The 10,652-nt window shown below is 43.3% G+C and overlaps 1 protein-coding gene across 1 annotated transcript in view; it reads right to left on the bottom strand.

Moving 5' to 3' along the window:
• Positions 1 to 7,236, bottom strand: part of dclre1c (DNA cross-link repair 1C, PSO2 homolog (S. cerevisiae)) — a 52,647-nt gene extending 45,411 nt beyond the window's left edge. The window contains exons 1-2 of the mRNA XM_043713229.1: positions 7,066 to 7,236; positions 4,566 to 4,617 (exon numbers count right to left, since the gene is read on the bottom strand). Coding sequence (XP_043569164.1) covers positions 4,566 to 4,617; positions 7,066 to 7,174 — 161 coding nt within the window. The 5' untranslated portion in view covers positions 7,175 to 7,236. The remainder of the gene's footprint in view (positions 1 to 4,565; positions 4,618 to 7,065) is intronic.
• Positions 7,237 to 10,652: the final 3,416 nt, after the last annotated feature.

Genomic DNA, 10,652 nt, shown 5'->3' on the forward strand with positions numbered 1-10,652 from the left:
ATCCTATCTACCTGCAACTCCACTTTCAAGGAGCTATGAACCTGCACTCCAAGGTCTCTTTGTTCAGCAACACTCCCTAGGACCTTACGATTAAGTGTATAAGTCCTACTAAGGTTTGCTTTCCCAAAATGCAGCACTTCACATTTATCTGAATTAAACTCCATCTGCCACTTCTCAGCCCATTGGCCCATCTTGTCCAAATCCTGTTGTAATCTGAGGTAACCGTCTTCGCTGTCCACTGCACCTCCAACTTTGGTGTCATCTGCAAACTTACTAACTGTGCCTCTTGTGCTCACATCCAAATCATTTATGTAAATGACAAAAAGTAGAGGACCCAGCACCGATCCTTGTGGCACTCCACTGGTCACAGGTCTCACAGTCAGCTCAGTGTGTCCTGTTTGAAGTTTAGAAAATTATGTGGGTAGACAGGAAGAAAATTCATACATTAATAGAGGGAGTAATACTCAGAGGGCACAGATTTAAGGTAAAAGGCAGGAGGATTAGAAGGGATTTAAGGAGAATGTTTTTCACACAGAGATCTAAAATTCACCACAAGAATGGGTGGTAGATGCAGGAAGCATCATAACTTTAAAGAAGTATTAAGATGATCATTTGACACAACAAACCTATGAATCACGTGTTGAAAAATAGGACTAGAGTAGATAGGTTCTCACTGACTGGTGCTGACATAATGGACACAACGGGCCATCTGCTGCCAAACTCAATGAGTCATTGTTAGGCAAAGACAATGCCCAATAAGGGACAATCTAATCGCCACCCCTTGACATTCAATGGTGTTACCATCACTGAATCCTCCACTGTCAACATCCTTGGGGTTATCATTGACCAGAACTGGACTCATCTAAGATCCTTGGATAGCATCTTTCAAATCCACAAACACTTCCATCTCGAAAGAAAGGGGAGCAGATGATATGGAAACATCACTCCCTGCAAGTTCCCCCCAGAACCACTATCATTGTTCCTTCAGTGTTGCTGGGCCAAAATTCTGGAAATTCCTCCCAACAGCATTGTAGGTCATCCTGCAGCACATTAACTGCAGTAGTTCAAGAAGGTGGCTCATCCCCACTAGCTTCTCGTGAGCAAAATGCTGACCAGCCAGTGATGCCCATGTTCCATGAGTGAATAAATAAAGAACTGAGTGGGCAGATGTGATATTCATCAGAAGCAGAGACAATGCATGGATAAGACAGATTCCCCAGGAGTATCAAGGCTGAAAATGTTTTAGTCATCAGTATCTCTAATCATTAAACTACATTTAACAAATGCAACTTTTTAAATCCAAAACAGAAACCCAACCATGACTTTTGGTGTATTCACAAGATTCTAACATGTTTGTATTTAAGCTAGTTCAAATAATTAAACTTAATAGAAACCTCAGAAATACATCGCTGTTACCCAATTGCAAGAGTCAATTCAATACAGGCAAACTGCAGAGAAGGCCTTGGGTTTTGAAGCAGCATCAAGACGATAATGTATAGGAGCAGAGTTAGGCCATTCGGCCCATTGAGGCCACTCCACCATTCAATCATGACTGACACATTTCTCAACCCCATTCTCCTATCTTCTCCCTATAACCTTTGATTGCCTTACCAATTAAGAATCTCTTAAATGCAGTCAATGAATTGCACACCTGCCCTTCCTTCTAAACTCCGTCAAGTACAGAACCAGTGTCCTTAACTGCTCCTCATTTGACATTTCCAGGGTCATTCTTGTAAACCTTCTCTGAATCCCCTCCAATGCCAGCACATCCTTCCTTAGATGTGGCACATTTGCTCACAGTATTCCAAATGCAGTCTGACCAAAGCCTTAAACAGCCTAGGCAGTACATCTCTGCTCTTGTATTCTAGCCCTCTTGAAATGAATGCTGACATTGTATTTGCCTTCCGAGCCGTCAATGGCACCTGCATGTTAACTTTAAGAGAATCCTGAACTGAGACTCTGAAACACAAAGGGACTTGAGATTTCCGAAGTCTTTCCCCAATGCCTCTATTCTTCTGACCAAAATGTATAACCTCACACTTTCCTACGCTGTGTTCCACTATTCACTGCTTTGTCTATTCCCCTAGCCTGTCCAAGTCCTTCTGCAGCCTCCTCACTTCCTCAACACTGCCTGTCCCTCTAACTATCTTTACATCATTTGCAAATGTACCAACAATCCCCTCCATTCCTTTGCCCAGAATGTAAATAATTGTGGCTCAAGCACAGATCCCTGTAGAACTCCACTAGTCAATGTCTGCCATCCTGAAAAAGATTTCTTTAGCCCCACTCTCTGCCTTCTGCCTGTCAGCCAATCCTCTCTCCATACCAGCATCTTGCCCCTAACACAATTGTTTCTTATCTTATTTAGGAGCCTCCCATATGGCACCTTGTCAAAGACCTGCTGGAAATCCAAATAGATGATGTTAATTTTCCCAGATGCACTCCGATGTGCAGCGATACATGAATTCAAACAGCAAAGGCGGTAACTGTGCAGGTTCTCTCTCTCTCTCTCTCTCCTGCACTGTCCTCACCATGTGCTTCCTTTGTCTGCTCTTCTCCCTTTTAAACTGCTGTTGTTTTGACTTTTTTTTTCCAAAGTTCCAAAACAATGCAATAGCATATAAAACAGTAATTGCTGCTCTTGGAATTCGAGGAAATCACCTCCAACACCTAAAATACCTCAAAAAAAAAGGAGCAGCTCTTACAGCCAGAAATTTTTCCCGTCCTCCATCTTGGATTACCCAGTACCGGAGTTGAGAGGTCACGTTGCAGCTGTACAGGACATTGGTTAGGCCACTGTTGGAATATTGCCATGCAATTCTGGTCTCCTTCCTATCGGAAAGATGTTGTGAAACTTGAAAGGGTTCAGAAAAGATTTACAAGGATGTTGCCAGGGTTGGAGGATCTGAGCTACAGGGAGAGGCTGAACAGGCTGGGGCTGTTTTCCCTGGAGCATCAGAGGCTGAGGGGTGACCTTATAGAGGTTTACAAAATTATGAGGGGCATGGATAGGATAAATAGACAAAGTTTTTTCCCTGGGGTCGGTGAGTCCAGAACTATAGGGCATTGGTTTAGGGTGAGAGGGGAAAGATATAAAAGAGACCTAAGGGGCAACTTTTTCATGCAGAGGGTGGTATGTGTATGGAATGAGCTGCCAGAGGATGTGGTGGAGGCTAGCACAATTGCAACATTTAAGAGGCATTTGGATGGGTATATGAATAGGAAAGGGTTGGAGGGATATGGGCCGGGCGCTGGCAGGTGGGACTAGATTGGGTTGGGATATCTGGTTGGTAAAAACAATGACTGCAGATGCTGGAAACCAGATTCTGCATTAGTGGTGCTGGAAGAGCACAGCAGTTCAGGCAGCATCCGAGGAGCAGTGAAATCAACGTTTCGGGCAAAAGCCCTTCATCAGGAATACAGGCAGAGAGCCTGAAGGGTGGAGAGACAAGTGAGAGGAGGAGCATGGACGGGTTGGACCGAAGGGTCTGTTTCCATGCTGTGCATCTCTATGGCTCTATGATGTCCTCTGGCTCTCCTTTGCTAATGTGCTTGTTACCTCCTCAAAGAATTGTAACAAATTTGTCAAGCATACTAGCTTTGATAAAGCTGTGCCGACTCAGCCCTATTTTGCTATGCAGTTCCAAGTACTCTGCAATCTGATCCTTAATAATGATTTCTAAAATCTTAGTAACGACCAAGGTCAGGTTAACCGGCCTATAATTTCCTGTCTTCTGCCTCCCTCCCTTCTTAAACAGGGGTGTTTCATTAGCCAATTTGCAGTCCTCTGGCAAACTCCCTGACTCCAGGGATTCCTGGAAGATTATAACATAATGGATAATGGGCCATAGAAATTTCATGATAGATTGTGTTAGCTTTAGCACTTCTCCTACTTCCTCTGGAGGCTCAGGAAATTCAGCATGTCCACAAGGACTCCTACCAATTTTTATAGATGCACCATAGAAAGCATCCTTTTTGGATGAATACAAATTGGTACGACAACTACTCTGCCCAAGACCACAAGAAATTAGAGAGTTGTGAATCCAGTCCAGTCCATCACGAAAACCATCCTTCCATCCATCTACACTTCCCGATGCTTCAGGAAAGCAGCCAATATAATCAAAGACCCCTCCCACACCGATTATACTCTCATCCATTGGGCAGAAGAAACAAAAGTTTGAAAACACGTACCAACAGATTCAAGAACAGCTTCTTCCCCGCTGTTATCAAACTTATGAACGGATCTCTCATATATTAGAGTTGATCTTTCTCTGCGCCTTCTCTGTTGCTGTAACACTGTATACTGCATTCTGTTTGATTACCCTAATGTGCTTATGTAAGGTATGAATAGTCTGGATAGCGTGCAAAACAATACTTTTCACTGTATCTCAGTACATGTGACAATAATAAATCAAACCAATTCAAAACCATAAATTATCATACAATGATCAGAGTGAAAACAAAATGGCTATCACAAGATACACAAACCAGGTATATCACCTCCCCAAACCCTGAGGATGCATTCCCTGTCAATATCATTTCAGGAATGAAAGTGGAACAGTTACCTGCATTCCAGTCGGCGTTTCAGAACAGGAGCTCTTAATCCTTTCATATGATCTGAAAAATAGATGAAAATTGACCATTCAGCAATTCTGTATACATCCACAGGCTGTAGCTCTTCTATTCTAACTGAAGTAATGTTGGACAAGTGGTCAGCATTAATAGAATCCTCTGACTCAAACAAATCTGCAACTTTTCTTGATTTTCTTTGCCTTACATTTATAAAATCCTGAGGGCCATGGATAGGATAAATAGACAAGGTATTTTCCCCGGGGTGAGGGAGCCCAGAACTAGAGGGCACAGCTTTAGGGTGAGAGGGGAAAGATATAAAAGAGACCTAAGGGCACCTTTTTCATGCAGAGGGTGGTGGGTGTATGGAATGACCTGCCAGAGGGAGTGGTGGAGGTTGGTATAATTATAACATTTAAAAGGCATTTGGATGGGTAAATGAAAATGAAGGGTTTAGAGGGATATGGGTTGAATGCTAGTAAATGGGACTAGATTAGTTTAGAATATCTAGTCAGCATGGATGAGTTGGATCAAATGGTCTGTTTCCATGCTGTACATCTCTATAACTCTCTGTACCCCAGAAACCTCAAAAAGACAGTATTTCAATATTTCTGCCAGGTTGCAATTCATCAGTGCTGTGCAGAAAGGATGTTCTAGTATTGATGGGATCTGTTAATGCGTCACATGTTAAAGCGTTAGAAATAGAATTTCATCCAGGGGAGTAAATGACAAGCCTACATAAAACAAGTCAGGAATGTGATGGAATACTCTCCACGTGCCTGGATGGGTGCAACAAGAGGTTTGACACCGTTCAGGACAAAGCAGCTTGCTTCACTGGCAGCACATCCATTACCTTTAACTTTCATTCCCTGAAATTATACATTGAAAAACACCTCGATTCTTTGTTGAGTCTTTCATCTGCTCGAATACCATGTTAGTTTCACTTCTTTCATGTGTAAATCACAAAACTTCTTTTTAAAGTTGCATTCTCAGGTTAACTGTAACAATTGGTGTTATCTAGACAATATGTTGAATGTATAATTTCAGTTACATCACACTGTAAACTTTTGTTATAAATTCTGTGTCTTACAATTGTGTCCTCCACAACCACCTGATGAAGGAGCAGTGCTGCAAAAGCTAGTGCTTCCAATTAAATCTGTTGGACTATAACCTGGTGTTGTGTGATTTTTAACTTAAAATCCATCTTAACATAGAAACGTACAGCACAGAACAGGCCCTCTGGCCCATGACATTGTGCCGAGGTTATACAGAAAGCTAATACATGGGTGCAGCCAGTAATCAGAAGGCTAATGGAATGTTGCCCCTTATTTCTGGGGTGTTGGAGCATAAGAACAGGGAAATCTTACTGGGCTTGTAAAAGGTGTTGGTGAGACCATATCTGTAATAGTGAGAGCTGTTCGAGTCCACACATTTAGGGAAAGATATCATTTAATTGGAGGCAGTTTAGAGAATGTTCACCAGGGTGATCCCTGGTAGGGAGGAACTGTCTTATGATCTAAGGTCAAACAGGTTGGGACTCTACTCACAGGCGATTAGAAGAATGAGAGATGATCTCATTGAAATATATAGGATACTTAAGGGACTTAGCTGAAATGCTGAGCAGATATTTCCCCTCATGGGAGAATCTAGGGCCAGATGGCAGTACAAGTCCAAGATTAAGAGGTGTCATTTCTTAGAGAGTTGAGACTCTTTGGAACTTCTGAAGATTGTCAGATCAGCTATGACCCTACTGAATGTCAGAGCAGGTTTGAGGTCTACTGCTGTTCATATTTCTCATGGTCTTAGTCCACCCACAGGGTTTGTAACCAGGAACTAGTTAGTGCAATCGACCAGCATTGACACCAGCCCCAGGGATGTCTTTGTAGCTCCTTCAGTTTTATACCTAATTCTTCTGGCCTTGAGGTGTTTGCCTCACTGGGAGAGGGTATATCAGGGGACTAGAAACACTACAAAACAAAACAAATGATCCTACCAGCAGACTGAATTCAGAAGGGATCTGACAGAAGTCGGTAAGAGGGACCCTGAGGAATCCCAGTCCCAACACTATGACAACAGGACAACTCTGAATCTTGCAACTTGCCAGTGAGAGCTCTCTGCGGCAAAACTTCATCTTTGGACTGAGACGAAGCAGCCAGCTCTGAGACCCAGCCCCTCAGTGGGGAGGCAGGTCCACCCAGGCAGTATGTGAGGGCAGTGAGACACTGCAACACCCACTCTGCGTGAGGCTGGTTTCTCAAGACAGCCCTGTCACTCCTTGAGCAACAAAATAAACAACTACAGGAGATCAGAAACATAGACATCACTGGAGAAACTCAGAAGCTCTGGCAGCATCTGTGGAGAGAGAAATCGGGTTAATATTTCGAGTTTAGTGACTTCTTCAGCAGAGACAGAGTGTATGTTTGTTTCAGCAATTACTCACTGCCCTCCTCCTTCTCCCATCCCCCCGGAATTAGTTTCAAAAGAGGACTCTCCCACCTTTATGACAATGCGACAAGAAATAAGCTTTGGCCAGCAGGTTGTCTCTGTCAAACCTATCGATGGAGATGCTGGGGTATTCGTGCATGCGACCCTGGAACGAGCTCATTGCTGCTTCTTGTCGGTAACCAGCCGATCCGCCGCAAATGGATACAATTTGCCGGCTCCGATTGATACAACACAGGGCCAATCAGAGCAGCCCATGGGCGGGGCCCTGCGGCTGACGATCCCGGAAGATCAGGAAAAGCCGGAAGGATTTAGTGTTGAGGATTTCCTGGTGTTAGGGGGAGAGAGTTGGGGTTGAATGTTTGGAAATTCTCTCTGTCTAATTCTACCTTGATGTACCCCGGCGCTCGGTAATCCCTCGTTACTCCTACTGGAGTTTTATAAGTAATATTTAATCTGGCATTTTATTGCTAAAGGAATAGGGACTGTTGGACTAAAGGAGTAGGGAACAGTTGGTGCAACTGTTCAAGGCATTAGTGAACTGCCCTAGAGTATTGCCCACAATTTTGGTTCCTTACATGAGGAGGGATCTAGTTGTATTAAAGACAGTTCAGAGGAGGTTCACTGGATTGATTGATTCCAGGAGGGGTTTGCCTTATGAAGTAGATTGATCAGTTTTGGCCTTATACACTTTGGAGTTTAGAGTGACAGGAGAACGAATTGAGGTATATATAAAAATAGCCTGAAGTAGACCATTTAGCCCTTCTCGCTTGTTCCACCATTTAATGGGATCATGACTGATCTGTGGCCCTGAAGACGGGCTTATGCCCGAAACGTCGATTCTCCTGTTCCCTGGATGCTGCCTGACCTGCTGCGCTTTTCCAGCAACACATTTTCAGCTCTGATCTCCAGCATCTGCAGACCTCACTTTCTCCCCTAACTTCATATACACCTGCCTTTGGCCCATATCCTTTAATGTCTTTGCGGAACAAACAATTATTCTTCTCAGCTTTAAAATTAACAGCTGATCCAATATCCACTTTCATTTGTGGAAAAGAGTTGCCAACCTCTCCCACCCTTTGTGTGTAGAATCGCTTCCTAACATCTGGGCGGCACAGTGGCTCAGTGGTTAGCACTGCTGCCTCACAGTGCCAAGGACCCGGGTTCAATTCCCGCCTTAGGTAACTGTCTGTGTGGAGTTTGCACGTTCACCCTGTGTCTGTGGGGGTTTCTTCCGGGTGCTCCAGTTTTCTCCCACAGTCCAAAAGATGTGCAGGTCAGGTGAATTGGCCATGCTAAATTTCCCATAGTGTTAGGTGGATTAGTCAGGAGTAAATGTAGGGGAATGGGTCTGGGAGGGTTCCTCTTCGGAGGGACGGTGTGGATTTGTTGGGCCAAAGGGCCTGTTTCCACACTGTAGGGAATCTAATCTAATCTCTCCTGAATGCTCTGGCCCTAATTCTCAGACTATGCCCCTCGTTCTAGAACCCCCAACCAGTGGAACTAGTTTATCTGTATCTACCCTGTCTTCTTGTTAATATTTTGAAGATTTTGATCAGATCACCCTGTAACCTTCTAAATTCTATAGAAAACAAGCCTTATTTGTATAATCTTTCCTCATAACTTAACCCCTGAAGTCTAGGTATCTTTCTTGTAAATGTACATTATACTCCCTCCTAAGATAATCTGTTCCTAAGGTGTGCTCAGATCTGCTCACCTGGTTTGAGAAAGTAGACATAGAAAAAATGTTGCCTCATACGGAAATCTAGAATGAGAGGTCATAATTTTTGGATAAAGGGTTGCAGATTTAAAACAGTGAAAGGGAATTACTTCTCACAAAGGGTTGTAAATCTGTGATTCACTACCCCAAGAGTGCAGCAGATAAAGTCATAGGTCATAGAGATGTAGAGCATGGAAACAGACCCTTCAATCCAACTTGTCCATGCCGACCAGATATCCCAACCCAATCTAGTCTCACCTGCCAGCACCTGGCCCATATCCCTCCAAACCCTTCCTATTCATATATCCATCCAGATGCCTTTTGAATGTTGCAATTGTACTAGCCTCCAACAACTTTAAGTAAATTTAAGGAGGAGACAGATTTTTAATTAGTAACAGGTTGAAAGATTATAGAGTGCAGGCAAGAAAATGGAGTCGAAGGTGAGATGAGATCATCCATGATTGTATTAAATGGCAGAGCAGGCTCGATGGGCTGAATGGCCTGCTCCAGACTCCTAGTTATGTTTGTATGGTCATATTGGAAATGTTGTTATTTTGATTTAGATGGAGGCATGTGGGTGTGACTCTCAAATTAAAAACATGATTTTAAATTGCGTTTTCTGTAATGTCCAACTTTAATTGTTTTGTATTACCCTTATAATTTATGAATAAAGTACATTTTATGCAAATAAAAGAAATGCTGGCTAGGAGCTGACAGACCAGAGTGTTGAGCTTGTCTCTCTGCTCACACCATCGAGAAACACAGCCAGTTAAAACAAACCCAGCCTGCACAAAGCATTCTTCTCAAAGGAAGGTTACATTTCCTTGGGCTCCTACAATTGGGTGCTTTGTATTTGCCTATTGCCCATTTTCACTTCAGATTCCCAGCATCTAGTGCTTTTCTGTTCTTTGTTGCTTCATCTTATTGAACATCTCAGATTTCGGTCTCTCTCTCTCTCTTTTCAGGAAATGTTGGAACATTCAGAAGCATAGGATTTACAGCTTGCAAGGAGGCCACTTGGCCCATTTTGTCTATGCTAGCTAGAAATGACTAATTCAGCCTTTCACCTCTTTCCAACTCTTTGGAGCTCTGTGGGTTACAGAACTTTGGGTCTGTATCCAATTGTTTTCTTTTTAACCATTTAATCTGCCAATTTATCATTTAATCAAAGTGTCCACTGTTATTTTGTTCTTTTTGATGCTTTGTGTGAACAGCTGTTGCTTTTTCTGCATGCATGGGTGTGCATATCACTGGCAAGGCAAGATTTAATGTTCCCCACCCAATCTCCCTTGAGAAGGTGGTAGTAGGCTAGTTTTTGAATGACTGTAGTCCATCCCTGAGCATTCCATATCCTAATGCTGCAAACAGAGAGAGCACATTCCCCATGGAGGTCACTAACAATGGCATGTGTCAAAGCTGGAGAAGGCTAAGCCAAGAAAGAAAAGAAAACACAATAGTGTTCTTGACCATTTTCCCCACTCTCTTCAGTGCTCCCTTCCTCTCCTTTCAGTCCCATTGGACACCTTCCCTCTTGCCTTCCTTCCTTCCCCTACCTGCCTGCTTACCATTCTCTTTGTCTCTAAAGTAAGGAAAATAAACTATGAAGCCCACAAAAGGGGGGGCCCTCTTGTGGCACAGTGGTGGTGTCCCTACTGTTATGGACCAGGCCAGAGCCCCTCAAACATTTCAAGAAGATAGCTGGAAATCTGTTGCTGGAAAAGCGCAGCAGGTCAGGCAGCATCCAGGGAACAGGAGAATCGACGTTTCGGGCATAAGCCCTTCTTCAGGAAGATTTCAAGAAGATAACCTAGCCCCTAACTTTGCTAGTTGCTTTAAGCAGGTGCACAGTGGATATTCCAGGAGAGATGCTGCTGGTCAAACCACTTGGTTTTAAACAAAACAGAATTTATTTACAAGATTA

The sequence above is a fragment of the Chiloscyllium plagiosum genome, chromosome 23 (genome assembly GCF_004010195.1).
Source record: "Chiloscyllium plagiosum isolate BGI_BamShark_2017 chromosome 23, ASM401019v2, whole genome shotgun sequence".
NCBI classification, from domain to species: Eukaryota; Metazoa; Chordata; class Chondrichthyes; order Orectolobiformes; family Hemiscylliidae; genus Chiloscyllium; species Chiloscyllium plagiosum.